This window comes from Buteo buteo, chromosome 2, assembly GCF_964188355.1.
Source record: "Buteo buteo chromosome 2, bButBut1.hap1.1, whole genome shotgun sequence".
Taxonomy (NCBI): domain Eukaryota; kingdom Metazoa; phylum Chordata; class Aves; order Accipitriformes; family Accipitridae; genus Buteo; species Buteo buteo.
In genome coordinates, this window is record NC_134172.1 from 51,707,963 (window position 1) to 51,728,180 (window position 20,218).

Below are 20,218 nucleotides of genomic sequence, written 5' to 3' on the forward strand. Positions count from 1 at the left end.
ACCATCTCTGTGGCCCTCCTCTGGACCTGCTCTAACAGGTCCGAGTCTCTCTCGTGCCGGGCGCCCCACAGCTGGGCACAGCACCCGGGTGGGGTCTCGCAAGTGGAGCAGAGGGGAGGATCATCTCCCTCCACCTGCACGTGGCCGTGTTGGACTTCACCAGGCTCACGCGGGCCTGCTCCTCCTCCTCCTCCTCGGGGCCGGCACCGAGACACCCCGACCGGCTGGTCACCTCCCCGGGGACCCCGCACCACCCCTCCCGGGGCAGGCCGCCGGTCTGCGGGGCCAGGGCAGGTCAGCGCGGCCGGCGGGCACGGCCCTCCCGCGGAGGGCGGCTGCCATCGCGGCCGCCCCGCGAACGGCGGCGGGGCCGCCGCGGAGCCCGCTCCCCGCCCGCCGGGGCAGGGGCAGGGGCCGGGGCCGGGGCCGGTCAGCTCGCTCCCCCCGCCCCTTGCCACCGCCCCCTCCCGGCCGGGCAGCGGCGCGGGGCGGTGCCGGGGCGGGCAGACTCCTCTCCCCGCCCTCGGCCGCGGCGGCGCCCGGCCTCTTTGTGCCAGACCGCCGCGCTGCCCTCCGGCTCGTCTCGCCTCGCCTCGCCGCGGCGCTGCCCGCCCGTCCGGCTCCGGCCGCCGCCGCCGAGGGAATCGGCGGGTCAGCCCGCCCCCGCCCTGCTGCGGGGCGTCCCCGCCGCTTTACCCCGCCTCGTCCCTCTGCCCCCGGCGCGGGCTTCTCGCCGCCCCTTCCCCCGGGTTGTCTGTCAGCACGCCCTGCTCGCTGCGTGTCCGTGTCCGTGTCCGTGTCCGTGTCCGTGTCCGTGTCCGTGTCCCCCCCCGCCGCCCCCGGAGCTCCCCCGCCGCCGGGGATGGCGCCGCTGACAGCGCCCGTCCGCGCCTGAGCCGGTAGGGGCGAGCCCGCCGCCGCCGCGGGAGGAGGAGGAGGAGGAGGAAGAAGAAGAGAGATGAACCGCTTCCAGCCCGGGGTCGCGCTGCTGCTCTCGCTGCTGTGGGAGGTGAGGTGGGCCGGGGGCGGGGGGAGCGCTGCTCCGCCTGCCCGAGGCGCCTCCGGCAGCCCCGCGGCGGCCGGTTCAGCCCGGGAGGGCGGCGGGGGCATCCGCCAGCAGTCGCGACCCGGAGCTGCGCGGCCGGCGGAGGGCAAGCCGGCAGCCCGTACCCAGCCGCGGGGGGCGGCGGTGGCGGTGGTGGCGGCGTGTGGGAAGCGGTGTTACTGAATTTATTTGGGGGTTCACGTCCTTGCCGGAGCGGGCTTGGCTCCGCCAGCTGCCGGGCGGCGCGCGGTCGGGCGCGCGTGGGAGCGGCGGCGCGGGGCTCCGCTGCCGCGGGAGGCTGCCGGGGTGCGGGAGGTACGGCGGTTGGCAGCGGCCGGGCTGGCTTGCCTTCTAACGCTTTATGGCGGGAGGGGAAAAAGGTTTATCCGTGGCGTGCTGGAGCGGGGTAACGCGGGACCTGTAGGCAGGGGCACGAGCTGTTGGAAGCTGTCCCTTCCTAATGGGCCGGCTGGCTCTCCAAGGGACACGAAACGTGCGCCTGTCCGTAAGGGTTAAATGGAAGGGGCATCTTTTATTTTTGTTTTAAGTATACTTTCGTGGAGAAAATGTCAATTGCGAGGTCGAGGTGCGGTGGCATCAGCTCAGGAGGAGCCGTGGCGGCACCGAGCAGCGTGGTTAAACTTCTCAGAAAGCCTCGGTAGCGCAGTTTTAGTAGTTACAACAAACAAACAAAATTAGCAGGTTACGTTAATTGGAGGGGGGAATTGTGCCACGCAGTTATGTCATGGGGCTGGAAAACCAGCTCCTATTCTAGCCAGCAGATCCATAGCCGTTTTCTGGTGGCGAGCTGTCTCTTGGTCTTTGGTTTAACCTTGGCGTTGGGGCAGGCTGGGGGCATCAGTGGCCACCCTGGGACAGGTTCACGGCGGGCACGGCGCTGTGGGCAGCTCCTGGCAGCAGGTTTGCCAGCACGCTCGAGTCATCGCCAGGACACATGCGGTGGCAGTGTGCTGGAGTGATTTCAGAAACGCCCATGGGCTTGTCTTAGGTACGTCTTTATGTTTATAAAGCCCAGAGGCAGTCTAGCTGAAGGTGTCGGAGGAGTGGAGAGCTGTGTTGCCTCTGTGATGGAGCAGTTTAGACAGAAAATGAATTATTTTTTTTAAAAACCAGCGTACCACTAAACCCATACATGGAAACCAGAGTGCTGGCTGTGTAATTATTGTTTTCGGTAATGGATATAATTCATGAAAATGGTGTTTACTACATGTTTATGCCACCTATGTAGATGAACAATTTCTGGTATGTTGCCCACTATGTCATCCAGCATCATCCCATTAAAACACTCAGATCAAAATCACCATTTAATGTAAATGAATGTAACTCTTTTCAAGTTAATTGGGATGCATCTCGTTTCCCCAGCTGTAAACCTGGCCCAGAGCCTGGCCCGCGATTGCTCCTTGACTCTGCAGAAGCTCCTGAGAAAGCACAATGTCGATTAAATGAAACGGGCACCAGCATTTCCCAGAGGGAATTTGTTCATCTGAGAATGTGAAGGGTTTTGCCCCTCCAGGATCTGTTTGATTAGATGTCTCTGCTCTCTTAACGTGTGTTCTGCTGAAAAAGATCCTGCGAGCCTGAAAAAAGTGATCTGCATAAATCCTCTTTGGATGTAGCCAATGTTGCTGTTATTAAGCTTTTACACTGGTTTTAATTGTGGTTTTTTTTTCCTTTTTCTTTTAGTCTAGAATGTTTGTTTTGCCATCTGCTTTTGTGGAATTTTTTTTTTCTTTTTTTGGAAGTGCTGAGGATACCTTTTTAAATGAGATGCTATGTAAATAAGAAGCATTACAAATTGTTTTAAGTTGTACTCTACAGGGAAAAAAAAGGCCCAGAAACAGAAAGCTGGGGGTTTAAATAACTGAATTGGAGACATCTGGTCATTTAGAAGGTTTTTGGTATTTGAAACTTTTGCTGTCTTCTGCATTAACTTCCATACTGGCTATTATCTGAAATAGCATTGTTACAATTATTTTAAATGTATTTGCAGCTTCAGCATGATCTTAGTATTTAACAGAGTGTGAGCTGAGGACTATATTTTTCATTCAGCATTTTGCAAAAGGCTTTGACTTATCTGAATAATGGGGAGGGAAAAAAGCCATTTAGTCCTTCAGAGCAATTTGCAGTAGTTTACTGATGTTTAAAGTTCTCCTTGGTTAAACTACCCAAAATACTTGTTGCAAGATGTTAATGTATTTTCTGTCTGAGTGCATTCAAAACCACTATTTCTGGTTATATTGATGAAAGGAATAAACTCCCTCATAAGTAAACATACATCAGATTCATGGTGGGTGTCAGTTCAGGTGTGGGGAGTGTTTCTTTGTGGCTTTCAGGTTGAAGCCAGCCAGTAACTGACTGTGCCGTGCTCCCATGAGGAAGGGATGGTTTACTGTTCCTGAGTGAAGGCAGAAGATGCAAAAGAGGGACTGAGGGGCTGGGAAAGGCACTTGCATCCACTGATGGGTGGTTTCGTGAAGGCGACTGAAAGCATTGCTGTTGAAGCAGGATTTACACGTAAGAAATTGCTGGCTCTCGATGCTAGGATGCCAGTCTTTTCTCTATGAGAGCTTGAGATATACTAATTACAGAAACGCCCAGAGCACTGTGGTGGTAGGAAGGGGGGATTAATTCTGAGTTTTCTTGTTGGACGAGGATTTTCCACCATAACCACAAAGACTTCCCATGATGGGAGAAAAATCTTCAACCCCAGGACCCAGGAAACTCTGCTCTGAGACGACCTTGTTGTTAGAGGAGAAGAGCCAAAGATGCCATGAGTTTTGCTCACAACTTAGTCACAGTTGAACAGTTTAACGTGTAAGCTAAAATGAGGAACTTTTAAGGTGGATAACTTGACAGGTAATTTTGGTTCATGCAGAAAGAAATGAACACTGTTGAATCTTCATCCATCTATCTCTTTCAAATTAATTTGGCTACTTGGAGGTAGCAGTGTGTTATTAACCGCAGTTGCCTGAAACACCCTTTTTTACTAGGAGCCTGGATGTCTGCTAGAGTCATAGTACTGGGGTATATGATTTCAACATTCATGAATAGCCAGTGGTCTCGCTCGCTAGCGTGACTCGTGGTTCCACTGACAGGACTGTGTTTTGTCTCAGTTTTGTATGAGTAGATGGCTCTCAGTTTTATGGAAGGCTTTGAAGATGTCCTTAAAATGATGTCTGTTTGGGGTATGTATCAAGATTTTTTGCTTTTATTTCATTAGGCATCCCAAGGGCTTTGGCTGTCTGAGCTTAAATGTGACCTTAATGAATAGCGATGTCTTTGGGATGGGGAAAAAATAAAACTAAACAAGCAGCCCCCCTGCCCCCTTGATGATTAAGCAAGCTTATTTTCAGCCTGAATGAGGGCACCAGAGTATCTCTGTGTGGTTTACTTCTCAGACTGAGTGCTTGCTTCTCTCCTGCAAGCTGAAGAAGAGCTGGGTGGCGGAGGCTCAGCTCAAGGATGGGGAGGCTCAGCTCAAGGATGGGGAGGCTCAGCTCAAGGATGGGGAGGCTCAGCTCAAGGATGGGGAGGCTCAGCTCAAGGATGGGGAGGCTCAGCTCAAGGATGGGGAGGCTGAAGTGAGCTGTTTAAGCCCAGTAGAGGACCCTGCTTGTGCTGCAGTGGTAATAAAGAAGGTGTTTTATTGTTACTGCTGCTGAGTAGCTTGCTGGGTAGCCTCAACTTTCAAAACTGTCAAATAATTCTAGGTGCCTAAGCTTCTGGTTAGCCCATATGGTGTGTCTAGAGGAACCTAGGAGCTAATACTAATATTAAAGTCAAGTTTTTTAGTGCTCTGTATTAAGGTAAGCTGAGGCCTGTGGTAGTTGCTGTAGGTGGTGAGAGATGTGGGTGAGAATCACACCACGAAGGTTTCCTCATGGCTATACAAAATTTAGAACATCACTTTTGGAAATACTAGCATTGATATTTCTACATGCTCAGTTTCTCATTACTAAGAATTATAATGTGGATGCTGATAGAAATGCTGATAATTGGATGGTTGGAAAAAGGCAATCAGTGTAGTCCTCTTGTTTAATTTTTCAGATGAAAGATACTACAAAAGAGTGAAGTGCCTTTTTTTAAAAGAATGAAAGAATGGACATGTCATATGAACAGGAAAATGTGTTATCTTGAAATAACATTCAAACACTCCCGACAGTCTGTCATACAAGATTTGTTTAAATAAAAGCAAAGTTGGCTAGTGCATCTCAGTTGGGTAACTGCTGTGCGGAGATTTTTAGTATTATTTTTGTAAGTGGACGTCAACAGGAAAGATTTTAGCAACTAAGAGAAACCTAAAATCTTGTCCTCCTTGAAGAGGTTTGTTTGGTTTGGGTTATTTATTTATTTTTTTTAAAATTGTTGTAGGACTGAACACGTTAAGATGGGAAGACCACCAGTCTTAAAGAAAAAAAACCACATTTTGATCATAGTAGGCACAGGTAGAGTTCAAGAAGTTGTGAGGATTATGGGGACCCCGGCCCCAGTTTCTGGCATTTTCTTCTATCTGCTAGTTATCAGGTTTTCCTTTATATATGTATTATAGGAATGTATGTACCCTTGAATGTGTGAATGTGCATGCATACTAGGGTTGTTGTCTCTATGGTGCCCCTCTCTGTGGAAGCCCACTGATACTGTCCTATTGATGTTTTAACTCTTGTGGGTGTTGCATCAGTGGGTGGTGGGAGGAATAATCCTGTCCAAACCCATGGGGAAAAGTCTATCTCCAAAAATTCTGCAAGGGAGTTGTTAGTGTAGGTGTGTCCACTAACCTCTCCTGCTTGTTAGCTTTAGTTATGTAGGGGCTTAGCAGCTTAAACAATTTTTGGTGTTTTTTTTTTTTCTTACCCTCTTGCAGCTGGTTGGAAAGCAGCTATTGCATTGCTGAGTGAAGGCAAGAAAGAGCTTACTTATGATTTATAGTTTGGGGATCCAACTGGTGCTGGCAAGTCTTCCCTGCCTCTTGACAGCAGTGAGATGGGCTGCGATTTCCAGGCAGGAGGACTGAGCTTGCACACTTTTCTCACTTTGCTCCTGCTGAGGAGATGGATTCGTGTTTGCTGCGGGAAGGGAACGGTGGCCGAGTGCCATTTGCATCCTCTCAGGGGAGGTGCGAATAGCTGTGTCGTGGTTTTTTTGGGGCTTGGGGTTCTTTCTTAATCAGAAACAGCATCTATAAAACCTGTTTGTATTTTTTACAGCAGGCAAAAATGTTTAGCACCTTCCATTATACTTTCTCTATAAAAGGGAAGTCCTCTGACTCTCTTTTATCTCGGTACTTCCCACTCAGCTAATGCAGGTGTCTGGAAGGATATGGTAAACTTGACCAAAGCAAGCCTTTAAACTTCGGTTGCTCTTTGAAAATGGATTTAGCAAAAATCAGTGAAAAAATGCTCAATGGAAACTGTTTGGTTTCATGCAAATTTATTTTGGTTTACTCCACTAGGAAGAGGCTTAGGAAAACTGGAATGAGTGTGCCCACATACAGGTTTGCTCTGCTTATCTATGTAGGCTGAGTTTATAAGCAGGAACAGATTAATGCTTGAGCTTATGCTACAGAATATAAAGTAAAAATTTCTTTTTTCTTGCTGAGACAAGGTGGCTACTGGTGTACTTCAAATTTGTTGTGATAAAAAGTAAAATCCATATAAATAAATAAAAAAATTACAGAAAGCTAGCATTTTTGAATTTTTGAGCCTAATTTTTGAAGATGCTGCATTGCTTTGTATCCTTAGCAATGCAGCTGTTTCCACAGTTTTTGTGTTTTGCTGGCAGCTTTCTTGAAATCCTGTTAGGGTTTATTATGGCAAATACAAACTCACTTCTAAGTAGCAAGAGGCAAAGCCTTTCTAAAACAATCTTTTTTTTCTTTGCTCAAATAGCGCCTCTTGGGCAACGAATCTTAGGTCTGTCTGAAGCCTGGCTGGGAACACAGCCTCGGATCTCGGGCATTAAATAGCACTTCCAAGACAAGGGAAAGATAAGGTCTTAAATAGTGGATATTATCACTTTCCTGACATCAGTAAGGTAATACATGACATGAAATACCATGCCTGGTATTTTGGGGGGGGCATGAGAGGGGAGTCTGGGTTTGTTGAATGCTTTCTTCTTTTTTTCTTTTTTCTTTTTTTCTTTTTGAGAACAATGTATCTTGACAGGATTCTCACATATTAAGTGGAAAAGTTTTCACTGCTGAGTTAAAAATGTCTTTATTCTCAAGTGTGTCTTCAGTTTTGTGCTAAATAGGTGTTAACTAAACCCGTGTTTTAAATAACTCAAGTAAAAATCTCTTCCTCTTTCTTAATGACTCAGCTTTCTGTCTGGTAATTTTTTAGAAGGAAAGGAATTAGCAAGAAGTGGTTTCTAATCTATGTCTCTCATCCAATGCAGAGGTGGGCTGTTGCTGGCAGGGGTGGTCCCTAACCCCTTGTTCTGCCAGTCACAGAAGGATTGGATCAGCCCACTATGCTATGGATGACTAAGCCACCAAAAAGAGGATGGGGGGAAAAAAGTGAGAGGGAATAGTTTTCCATTGGTTCGGTAGAGGTTTGTGCAGTGGTAGCATCATGAAACTTGCTGCAAGGGAGGAGGCGGAATGTATGGCTTGGAGCAGGACTGCCCATTTTGGTAGCATGCTTCTTGTTTCAGCACCTTAGGTGTCATCACCTAATAGGAATCATAGAATCATTTAAGTTGGAAAAGACCTTGAAGATCATCGAGTCCAACTGTAAACCTAACACTGCCAAGTCCACCACTAAATGGTGTCCCAGATAATGCTGTATTTGTACTGGAGTAGAAGGCAATCTTGCAGACCTTTTCCATGCACTGCTAGAACAGGAAACTAGCAGAGTCTGGTTTTTGTTTTCCCCTGAAAGATACCATTAGATAAGACTAACTTTCCCAGATGGTGTCCTATCATTTTCCCACATCGTTTGCCAAGTGTCCATCAGAGCTGAAGTGCTCAACCTGGAGCTAATGACCTCCCCAGCCTTTCGGGTCTGTGGGGTAGGAGGAGGTCATTGCTGGAGCCCGTACCTCTTGGAAAGGTCCACCGTCAGCTGCAGCTGGTGCATTGACCATTGTCCTCTAGTCCAGCCGATGGGTAACCGCAAACACAGCAGTCCTCCAGCGTACCCTTCACTCTGTCTCTCTCGTTTGGAGGTCTGAAAGAAAAAAACTTGGCCTTTCACTGGAAGTGAGTGTGAAGTGATCTGGGCCTTAGGTTCAAGGTTCAGTGTTGGTGGAAAGTGGCTGGTTTTGGAGGGTGCTGAAGCAGGGTGGTGGGAGTGTGCCCTCACTCTAGCCCTGCCGGCATTCAAGTCCTCTGTAAGCAGCTTGTCCTTTCCAGCTGCGGTAGGAATGATTGTGTGCCAGTTGGCTTGGTGTCCCACCTCTGATGTTGATAGGCATCATGCAACTAAATATCTGGCAATAGTTGTGAGGGTGGATCCTTCCTTCTCAGGTCTTGCACTGCTGGAGTTAGAGGTGAGGATCATGGACCTCGAGCATGCAGCCCGTACCTGTACAAAGCTGTCTTTCCAATACACGAAGTTAAGGCAAATGCATTTAAGGTATTTTTATGCTTTTCTAGTTACATACATTCCAGTCTGTTTGGATCCTTCCTCAGAGGAGGAAGAACTGGAGAATCCTGAAATGAAATTAATATGAGAGGAGTGTGAGCATGTGGGAGGGTGGCAGGGGTCTCACTGATGGCATACAGAAACCATGGGCAGCATGTGTTTCAAGAGCCTTACGCTTGATGTGAGAGGAGTGTTTTGTTGCACAACTTCATCATCTTCTTGGGGCTCAATGGCACTGCCACCCAAGGGAGGGTGATGCTTTTGTAGACCTACTCTGCTTAGGTCGGTCTCGCCAGCAGCATAGTTGCAGCGACAGGCTTATGCTACCATGGGGTTAAGAGCTGGTAGTGTGCCTGTCATCTAGAAGGTTTAGTCTTCAAGAAATTAGGAGCTCTGTCAGGGAATATATACTAGCAAAAAAAAAAAAAAAAAGCCAGGCTTGTTTTCAGTTGCTGCAAACTTGGGGTTTTTTTGCTGGCACAGTTGTGTCTTTCTGCATGCCTGATGGACGTAGATAGGCCAACGAGATTCTCTTGTGTGATCTAGCCTGAGTCTGTATTTCTCCCTTTCTGGACAGGAGATGCTCCTTGCCTAACCAGAGAAGTTTAGTTGTTTATACTGTGCTGGTTTTAGTACAATCCCTTTAAAGTCGACACAACAGATTGATATTAAACTTGTACTGCACAGTGACTCCTAAATAAGCATAATGATATGGTAACAGGCAATGTAAGGATCTCTACCTGGGGAATTGCCCAGGTGTAACTCGGTGTTTAATTTCTCCCAGTTTTATAAAATCTCTCCACTGAAGTGGATAGAAAACCTGTTAACATAGTGAATTCTTTTCTGCTTTCTTCATGATATCTCTGTAAATGTGGAAAGCTAGTACAGATGCTTCTTGCTGTGGCGGGTGACTGTAAGCGTGCTTCAGCTCTTGATGCAAGAACTGGGCAAGGATGAGTCAAGCAAGTGTTTTCTTTCATTTCGGCTCCTCAGGGGAAAAAAGCATTGCTCATCACTACAGATAATTATCTCCGTACTGGTGTAAGTGAGATCCACGAATTCACTGCTGGCTCTCTTACAGTGCGAGTTCCCAGCTCAGGGCCCTATTTCCCTGCTACATTTGCAGCCATGGGTTCAACCCAGTACAGGAAGGGTAACGGGTGTAAAATCCCACCTTCATTTGTTCAAATGCCATTAAGTTTGGCAGGATTTCAGTCCAAACCAGAGGAGGAAACCTTCCTCTCTGAATATGCTGCTTTCAAATGGTCAGCCAGTTGTCTAGCCTAAAAAGCGGGGGGGGGGGGGGGGGGGGGAAGAGGTGTGTGAGAGAAGCTTTAAATCTACTTCTGCATGGTTCGCTTTTCTTTTTAAGGGTGACATGAGCTGCTCCTGTCTTGAATGCTGTCTTGTCTATCCCAAACAAATAACCCTAACGAGAGTCATGATTTTCAATGGTTTGAGCAGCAATAGCGCTGAGGATGCCTGCAGGTCCCAAGCTATCAGCAGTGCTGTTGCAACGGGCACTGACGTGTTCAGCGGGGTTTTGCGTGAGGGACCCCAATTCTGCTCTGATCTGCTTTTTGGCTAAGGCAACTCACATCTCCCAGCTGTCATACAGAAGTAATAATAGCATACGGGATTGGGTTAAACCTCTTCAGAACTGGGTCATCCTGTAGTTTGAGATAGTGTAAGATAACATTAAGCCGCTTCATTACTTTTTTTTTTCTGTAGCTGAAACGATAGCAGTTTCTGTTCCCAAACTCGTGCATGTGTGTTCCTGCATAAAGCATATTATGCCACGCTAAGGCTGGGGGTTTGCCTGCATATTGCTTGGGATGACCTGTATTTCTAGGGAAAGTAGGGAGCGGAGGAGGTGGCAGTAAGTGCCAAATAATGCCCAAGTACTACTAGTTGTGTAACTTTGAGAAAAAGCTAAGGCAGATGCCTTTGGATTTGAGTGTCAATTGGAAGAGGTGAATTGAGATAGAAGTTGTTAGTTTGTTCTGTCTTCTGTTCCTTTGGTATTTACAGAACTAGGTCTTTGGGTTTTAGCAGTCTTAATGCCTTGTGTATTGGGTCTGGTTGAGATGGAGTTAATTCTCCCCATAACAGCCCTCATAGTGCTGTGCTCTGCATTGGTAGCTAGAAAGGTGTTGGTAACACACCAGTGTTTAGGCTACTGCTGAGCAGTGCTCCCACAGCATCAAGGCTGTCTCTCCAACATTTTTGCCCCCCTCAACAGCAGGCTGGGACAGGGCAAGATCTTAGGAGGGGACATAACCAGGACAGCTGACCTAAACTAACCAAACAGATATTCCATACCATATGACATCAGCTCAGACATAAAAGCTAAGTAAAGGGAGATGGAAGGGCGGCATTTTCGTCTTCTGGAGCAACCACTACCTGTACTGAAGCCGTGCTTCCCAGGAAGTGGCCAGACATCGCCTGTTGGTGGGAAGTAGAGAATAACATCATTTGTTTTCCTTTGCTTTCACGCATGACCTTTGCTTTCACTTTATTAAACTGTCCTTGACCCGTGAGCCCTTTGTTATATTTTCTCCCCCCTGTCCAGCTGAGGAGGGGGAGTGATAGAGCAGCTTTGGTGGGCACCTGGCACCCAGCCAGGGTCAACCCACCACACCTTGTTGTTGAGGGACTTCACAGTTTGAGGTTTTCCCATCATGTCAGCAGTGCGCAGCTAGCTGAGCTTAATGTTGAACTCAGTGTGGTAATGGAAAAGTGTCCCAGGACCTACAGGTGATCTGTGGATCTTGGAGCTTGTGTTTTCTGAAATCCAGGACTTAAATTGTGCTTCTCGCCTACCACACATAATGCTTTTGATGCTGACCTCTTAAAGCCCTGAGTGAACATCAGTAAATTGTATCTCGCTACACCCCATATGTGGCAATCATCTGCGTAGATGTCTGCAGTGTTCCTAGAAGGCATTGGATGGGATCCTGAATACGCTGTAGGAGCATTGGGGTATGCCCAAAACTTTCTGGCGGGTGAAACTTCCCAGAGTGGCTATGCTGACCCACGCTGCCAGCTCCCCATGTGTGCACCCATCACAAGGTGCCCTGCGGGAACCCATTTTGGTTGCAGCTTCACCTGGCTTTCCCCATGCACGGAATCTACGGGCATGGCTGTGGCACAAAGCCAAGGGCATTTGGATTAAGCTTGTTTTAATTCTGTAGTAATCTTGACCTCCTATTTTTATTAAAGCCCTAATCCTGGGCCCCATCCAAAGCCCATTAAAAGTCAATGAAGACATCTTGCTTGTTTCTAGCGAGTGCTGGGTCATGCTGCCCGGAGGGCGCTGGCTGCCTTTGACTTTGGCATCTCAACCAGCTAGAGGTGCAGGTGATCTCTGCTCCGTGCATCTGCTGGAACAGCGTGGGCAGGGATGCTTGTGTCTTCCCTGGGCTGAAGGCACGTGTTTATACACCGCTGCTTCTGAAAAGCTTGGTTGCCTCAAGTTGGCTGTCACCATCACTCGTCTGTGCACCTGCGGTAGCCAGCACATCCGCCCACGGTGCTGCTGGTGCAGCTCTCCTTGGGGAAGGAGCTACTTCAGCCGGCTGCGGTCACCCTCCATGTTGCGTAAGGAGAAGAGCATCATAGTGATTACATAAAAGAGATTATGTAACTGGGTAATTTGGTAATCGCCTCTCCGGTGAATCCTAAGAATAGCTTGCGAATATGCATTTATTTCCATGATAGCCATCCACAGTGATTAAGCTCTGGAAACTGCCGGTGCTGGGCCGTGGCACAGGGTGCAATATTGGCACCTGCTGTGTGTGTGTTTGCTCTGAGACTTCCCAGCTGTGTCACCCCTGTGCTGCTTTGGCGAGACACATCAGCTCCTGTTCCCCTTGCCCCATAGCATGGTCTGATGTGCTACGCATGTATGGTGAACGTATAAAACTGCTCTGACTGGAAGTTGTCTTGGCTTTTGATAAACCTGTTGCTAGCTGTTGGTGGCATCCTTATGATGGAGTGCAATGCGTAGGCAGAGCAGATGATGGAGGAGGGAACACGTGTTGCTGCTCCATGAATTGGGGCTGATTTTGCTTTCTCTTGCTTCCCAGAGTATCTTTTTTCATGCTGAAGTTGCCAGTCCCCCGTGAGGTGTCTGGTGGGTACTGGGCAATTTCCAGGGCTGGGCAATTTCCAGGATCCTGGTGAGGAGCAAGGAGATTCCTGGGCTGCTTTGAGATGACTAAGATGACCATGTGTGCTTCAGCCTGGCTCCTACTTGCATCTCTGCTCGTGGGTTTATCCCTCACTTGCAGAGGGGAAGGTGACTCACAAAAAAAATCAGATACAGCCAAAGCCAGCAAGAGCTACCGTAGTGGTAATTGAAATCTTCAGGGAGAAACTGGGGAGGAGATGGGTGCTGTTACTTGCAGTCACTTAGCCCCGACAAGGTTGTGCCAGGGTGAGCTAAGGATGGCTCAGAAGAAGGCGGGAAGGGGGCGAGAGGCTGGGGGGGGAGGAAGCGAGCGAAAGGAGCTCTCTGAGCGCCAGTGATTCATCTGGGAACATCAATATTGGCTCTGAAAACGTTCCTGCAGTTCTCAGCTCAACTCTCAACTGCTGGAGTCTGGGCGGCTGCTGGGTTGTTTTTTTGTAGGGTTTTGTTTGTTTTTGTTTTTTTTTCCTTGGCTTCCCCTATTCTTGCTTTTGTGGGTTTTTAATTTCCTGTCCCATATACTGTCCTGAAGGTATAGTTGCCACCTTTTCTCATTGCTCCAGCCACATCATCATCTCTACCTTGAATTACTTTATTGGCTCCTCATCTCTTGCTGCCTGAAGCTCAAGCTGTTTAACCTTATCTTCAAGCTGCCACATAATCTTCTCTCCACCCACAGCTCTGACCTGGTTTCCTCCTCCTCTCAGCCTTGCTGGTCCGTCATTCTACCCTTCTTGGCTTAGGATGGCTTTCTTCTCTCTTTTGCGCATTACTGATTTAATGATTTGCAATAGTTTCCGCTTCCTTGGCTGCTGAGTCCCAGTTATCTTTTAAAAATTCTTTAACTTTTTCTCTTCTTTCTTTTCTAGGCTTTCTTCAGTCCCATCTATGATTCAGCCCTGGCACATCCACTTCCCACATGGACTTTGCCTCTCTCATCATTTCTTTACTTTGCCCTCTTTGCAGAGGGAAAGGCTGTACTGTCTGTTCTTAAAAGTGTGCTGTAAATCTGTTTCTCATGTGTTGCAATTAGGTGTTGGATACAGAATAAAAAAATATAATTAAAAATCCTTTTCACTTGAAAGAAATACAGATTTCCATCCTATCCCTTTTGCCTGAATATCTGTTTCCTTCCGTGCTTTTCTCCTTTTTGTATGTTAGGCTAGAGATTTGAGGGTTCAGCTTGCTGCTCTCTTTAGAATTCCCTTTGCAGCATGGGTGACCCCTCGTTACAGCAGGCTGCCCTGTGTACAGACCCTTTCTCCTTCTGTATTTATGCCTCCTCTCTTTAGTAGGGTATCAACCCTGGAATAAGCTGCTGTTGCTGTGAGGGCAAAGGAGTGTTAGGGGAACGTTTTTAATAGACATATGGTTGTTGCATAATGTAGATGGAAAGTAGGCAGATGAGACTGTGGGGCAGCTGGTAAGCTTTCTGTGAACTGTAGAGAACACGGGCAGGAGCAGGCCATGGGTAATACAAAATCATTATGATACTGTGTAAATTCTCAGGTGTTTAATGGATTTAATTTTTCAGTCTCAAACTACACATCTGGAAAAAGATGTGATTTGAGAGTTTTTGTGCAAGAGCACATAAGGATGTGTAAGAGCTGTTGTGGGAGCTTCTGTAACGTGAAAACTGTTTAATTTGCAACTGTGCAGATACATTAAGAATAATCCTAATGGTACTGATAGGCAAGTGTGAAGCAGTGAAAAGAGGAGGAAGACCAAATTATTGTACTATATTAAGTTGTTAAAACCAGTGAAAGTGAAATGTTATCTCATTTTCATCAACATTAATGAGAGGTGTGTCTATAAACTCCTGCCTAGGATCAAAGAAAAAGGCTATTTCTTAGTTTCAGATGGATAAGAGGGCTCAAGGTATATAAATACGGTATAAACAGGTATGGGGGCAATTTTCAGATCTGGAGCAGAGAAACTGTACAAGATTTTGCTTTACTTTTGTCTACCTTGCCAATGTCACATACGGCACATATAATCTCATTAATTTTATTAGGACTGTATATTATTCTATGTTCTGGGACCTCCAGACACAGGCGTTGACAATGCAAGTTGCTAGTCTGTGGCAGAAACCCTGGAATGTACTGGTTTTACTGGATTTGGTGGCAGCACTCTCACTGGTGGGGAGGAGGATAACGGGTTACATGTTTTAGAGTTTTAACTCAGATCATAATCAGTGATCTGCTCCCTTCCAAGAAAATAGAGTATAGAGACACTAAATTTCTTACAGAGCTTCAAGTTCAGTTAAATAGATTCAGTTAAATAGATTTCCAAAACCAAGTCTGATGGAGAAAAAAAGAGCAGTGTCTGCAGATATCCCACTGTCTGGAAGTGCCTGATGGAGCAAAATTAATAACTTTTAAGAAGTTTCCTTTTGAAATGTTCCTGCAGCGAGCTTTTGAAAAAGATCTAGAGAGGCTTGGAAACAGGAACCCTTTGTAAAAAGTCTTTCCTTCAAGTGAGATGTGAAATTAACACACAATGTGAAGCAAGGTTACGAAGGGACAATTAATACTGGGTTTCCTGATACTGCCTAGAGAAAGCTCGGCAGCCTTATTCACAGTGGTAGGGATAGCGCTTGTAATTCATTGTCAGCATTTGCAAGTGTTACTCTAGCACTGCTAATGACTCCCTGGACATCTCCTCGAAGGTGACTGCCTCGCTCATAAGGATTGTAAACACGTGGGTCTTGAGGAAGGACTGAGATGCGACTGTGAAGCCGTCCGCACGGACAAATGACTCTTCCAAGGCGTTTGACCTCCCTGTCTATGCAGGCTTGCCAGATTTGTCTGGACTTGGCCCTCCCTCAGCCTGGTGGGTGTTTTTGCAGCCAGCTGATGGCAGGGATGTGCCACCTTTGTGCCTGGGAGGTGTACGCGTGTCAGCTTGGCACAGAAGTGCCTGTGGAGCCGGCGTGACGGTTACAGCCAGCGCGGCTGGTGTCCTGCCGCTGTGCTGTGTACATCTTCTGCCTACAAGGTCTGCCTGGACCTGCAGGGAAGAGGTGGTGCTCATGCCCAGATGCCTGTTCCTAGAACATGCACTGAAGGTGGCAAAACTAAATCATGTACCTGACTTTAATACCTGGCTCTTCAACTGCAGAAAAAATAACCGTTCTTTTCTTTTTCAGTGCTATACGTTGTTCTGGAGGAGCAACTCTTTCTTAATGATGTTCTAGACTTTGATATATGCTGCATTCATGGTAATGGCTTCTCCAAATACCCATCTTCCAAATTAGATTAAACCTATTTGTACGTTTATGGTATTTCTTCATGCTTTATTCAAACACAAGTAATCAGATAAAGAGCAAATCGGGCTGTTATGCTTCAGAAGTCTTTGACAGCTAGTACTTAGATTTTTATGGGAAACCAGAATTTTGCAATTATTTGGAATGACAAGAAGTGTGCTTGTCTGGCACCTCTCACAGAAGAATTTTGCAGTACTTAAGAACATTAAATATGCCATAGCATGTTCCAGTCACATCCAGGCTAGATGCATAGCCATTGTACAGATGGGTAAGTGGGTAGAAAGTAGTGAAAGTGTCATGCACAGTGTCTGTGGCAGAATTAGAAGCTTAATGTTTCTGACTCCTAGTTTCCCGCTCCAGTACAGTATAAGGAGACTGCTTTGACTTCACAATAAACACTTGCTTTGGCTTAGGTAAGCCCATGCTTTGCAACAAGCTCTTCCTTTTCATGGACTTCTAAATATGGGCATTTTTGGAAGTCCCATGCTAGACATCTTGTAGACGGGATGAATCCATCCAGGCATGTGAGTGGTCTGGAGGAAAATTTCTTGGATTGGGACTCCTCTCCTTGCAGAACTATCAAATTGTCACCTTAATGTTTGTTCAGTGTGTCCTGTTAGTGGTGAATCTGAGATCGATAGATACATCCAGACTCTTACTGTATAGGCATCTTTATCCTAGTCTCTTGATTTATGCTTTTGGACATTTACCACTGAGCTATAATTGTATTTGGATTGTATACTTGACTTAATGACTTTCTGTTGATCTAATTAACCTCAGACTGTTAGTGATGGCATTATTTATTTGGGTGAAATATGAACTAACAGAAGTCTTCACCTGCATCCCACCTCTTTGGATAGCTGACTAAATCTGTTTAACTTATTGTTGTCTTTTTAGTGCTGTGTTCACACACACTGAAATATTGCAGGGGCTGACACTTGTGTTTGAAGCTTTTTGTTTTCATTTTTTTTCTTTTAATTAATCATTCATTGAAATATGCAGTCCTAGGACAGTCTAAAGTTTTGCAAAATTGGGTCAATGCCACTGCGTAGTTTTGGTCAAAATAGAAATAACAGCACATTGAAAAAGTTTCAGCACTTTCAAATGCTGGTTTTGTTTAAATACTTCTGAAAGCTAAGGAATTGGAAGTATAGGTTTACAATATGTGGTCAGAGGAGAGTGGAACTTTTTTCTGAAAAGCTTGGCGTTCACCCAGGGTGTGGGAGGCCAGTTTTATCTCCTTTATGTCCTCAGGATGATTTGAGTGTTTATCACTCCTCTGGAATAGTTCCTAGCCTGCAGGAGATAGAGTATACTGGAATTGATTTATGTCAATTGTTGACATTATCACTCTTCTCCACTGTGTAAAATACAAACGAAATATGCACTAAGCTAGGTGGAAAGCTACACCATAGCTCAGTGGTTTAGATGCTTTTTAAAGAGGGAGACCTGTGTTTGCAGTACTTGTTCCAATTATACCCCTTCAGAGACAGAAGAACGTAGAAATTAAAGACAAAAAAGGATGAGACATTAGGTCTTTTGGTTGCTATTAAGCACCTCCCCAGTCAAGGCCGTGCTGTTTACGTGGGGGATTTGGAATCTGCTTGGGTCTTTTGAGGAGGAAGTAATTCTGTCCTTGCTGTTTTTTACACGATGTCCCCAAAATTTTGCTACTGTCTCCTGGTAGAGATGGGATGGTGGTGTAGATGGGCATTTGCTCCTATATTTATGCATTTCATGCAAGTAGAAACACTGTCAGCACAAAAATCTGAGATGTTGTCTCCTCTGATTGCCTGCAGCTTGATGTTCATTCATTTCCAAGAGGGTGAGAAAGGTTCGAGTCCTTCTGGGTGGGAGAGAGACTTCAACACAGATTTGCCATATCCTGGCAGAGTACGTTAACTGGTTTGGGTGGATCTTGACTGCAGGGTGACAATTGCTACTGCCTCCTTTCCCTTACCTCTCTGTTGTGCAGTGTGTCTTTTGGGACACTTAATGGATGCCAAGAAAACAAAGATATTTATTTGTTTTAGGAATGCAGGAAACAATTAGTTTCAGAACCCCCCAAAATAGTTATGTGCCCAACTCCCTAATATAAGTGGGTTTCTCGGAAGATTTCTGTTAAAGTTTCAGATCAAGCTGGCACCGTCTGGAGTTTACCTGCTGCTACATAATTAATTTATATGCTGATATAAAATATTTAATAAATAGCTCATAAAAAAAAATCTGTCTCCCCTCCTTCTTTTACATTGCGAGCATCTCGTAGCAGCATTATGAATGTTGTCGCACATCCAGGCAAGGAGTGTGGCAGTGTGGCAATACTGGAGAGATTTATTTCAAATAATCACTGTTCCTCTGCAGTAATTAGGGAGATGGGAAAAGTGGTACAGTGAAGGCTGTGGAGAAGGCAATAACTAGTATGCCTTTCCCAACCTCAAAGACTGTTGTAAAACAGATCTGTGTAACATTTGAGCTTAGGGCATTGGTAGTGTCTTTTCTAAGCACCAGATTTTTGTGGGGCTGTGGTGTTGCTGACATTGCTGTGCCAGTTCACAGTACCTTCCTCAGCTGCTGCCTGTCTGATAGGGACTGGGGTAGGGAATTCATGCTGAGGCTGGTTTTGGGGGCTCTCCTTTTCCTTTAATGAAAATCTTAAGGCAATTTTAGATACTTTTTAAAAATTTTATTTATATGAACTGATGAAATGTCCCTGGAACTGGATGTTTAATACATAGAGGTGAGTTATACATTCCTGTGTATGTCACTTCTATGCTGCTCTGATTGGTTTTTTGTTTTGTTTTGTTTTTTTTAATGTTTTGAAATAATCTAATGATTTACACTTTTTCTGGACTAGTCCAGTTTTCCAATATTATGTTTCTGTGGCTGGTGACAGGGCTGGTAAATGAGGATTGATTTAGCACTGGCAGCTCTAATGTCAAGAGAGACCATTCAAAGGCTCTATGCAGTGAAATTAAAAGAGAAGAGAGAAACAGTTCTCAAATGAAAGTATGCACATCAGCACCATCAATCCTAAAGTTCTTTGTACGAACGTGTGGAATTGGCACTCCAGGTTTCTTGTTGCACACTGTGGATTTAGGCTCAGAGGAAACCCTGAATCTTCAGCTTGTGATCACAATTTTACGTGCATAAATAGTGCTAGATTGTACAACATCCCTGAAGACTTCTCTGTTCTTCTATCAGGCAGACACAGTGCAGGCAGTGTCAAAGCAAGCTGCTTACATGTGTGTCTTGCAAATATGCCCCAAACCTGACCTGGAGGGAATAAATCTGTAGGTGGATACACAGCCCAAGCTTCCGTGCCTCAGTGCTCTGTCCCTCAGCTGAGGCTGTCAGCAAAGTTGATAATGAATCCTGGTGATGGGGATGGCTTTTTTGTTGGGTGCAGAAGAGCCCAGTATGGTGATATGACAGTTAAAAAACCCATGTTCTTTCTTTAGAGCTTGGCTTGTGTTAGAAATAATCAGTTACCTCATTCATTTCTTCATATATTTGAAGATATTTTCCCAACCAGTGTTTTTATATGTGATCTACCATAATTTATAGGGAGTAGTATAAAAGTATGGCCCCATGGCTAAGGGCAATGTCACTTAGGAAAGTGGGGTTCTGCTGCCGGCTCTGCCGCCAGACCTGGGCATGTTTCTTTGTGATCTTTGTCCCGTATTCCTCTTTCAGCGCTTAAGAAATTATCAACTTCTGTTCATAGATAGTCTTGGAAGCTATGGATTAAAAGCCATAGGAAGGACAGAGATAAGCTTGACTGAAGTGGTTTGATTAAAAGCTGGTTTAAATAAAATTGATCACGTTCTACCATTAACAGAGGTGAGCAAGAGGGATTTCTGATATCCTTTTACTGAGTACTAAGGAGGAGGACCAAGGACCACAGAATTATCACTTGCCATGTTGTTGGTTCTAACATCAAGCAAAGCTCACTCTGACTGTGGGCTGGGGGAGTCTTCTCTCAGTAGGTCCTCTCTCATAATTTGTATTTTTTTGCTAATGAACTTAAAGGCTTTTAATGAAACTTAAAAAAAAAAAAAAAAGTAAAAAATCTTGATATCAGTTTCATTCCCTCTATTGAGAAAGATTAATTT

General features: G+C 45.9%; 1 protein-coding gene across 1 annotated transcript in view; it reads left to right on the forward strand.

Moving 5' to 3' along the window:
* The first annotated feature begins 632 nt into the window (after nucleotides 1–632).
* VOPP1 (VOPP1 WW domain binding protein) overlaps nucleotides 633–20,218 on the forward strand; it is a 69,860-nt gene continuing 50,274 nt past the window's right edge. Inside the window, exon 1 of the mRNA XM_075054608.1 lies at nucleotides 633–1,009. Coding sequence (XP_074910709.1) covers nucleotides 959–1,009 — 51 coding nt within the window. The 5' untranslated portion in view covers nucleotides 633–958. The remainder of the gene's footprint in view (nucleotides 1,010–20,218) is intronic.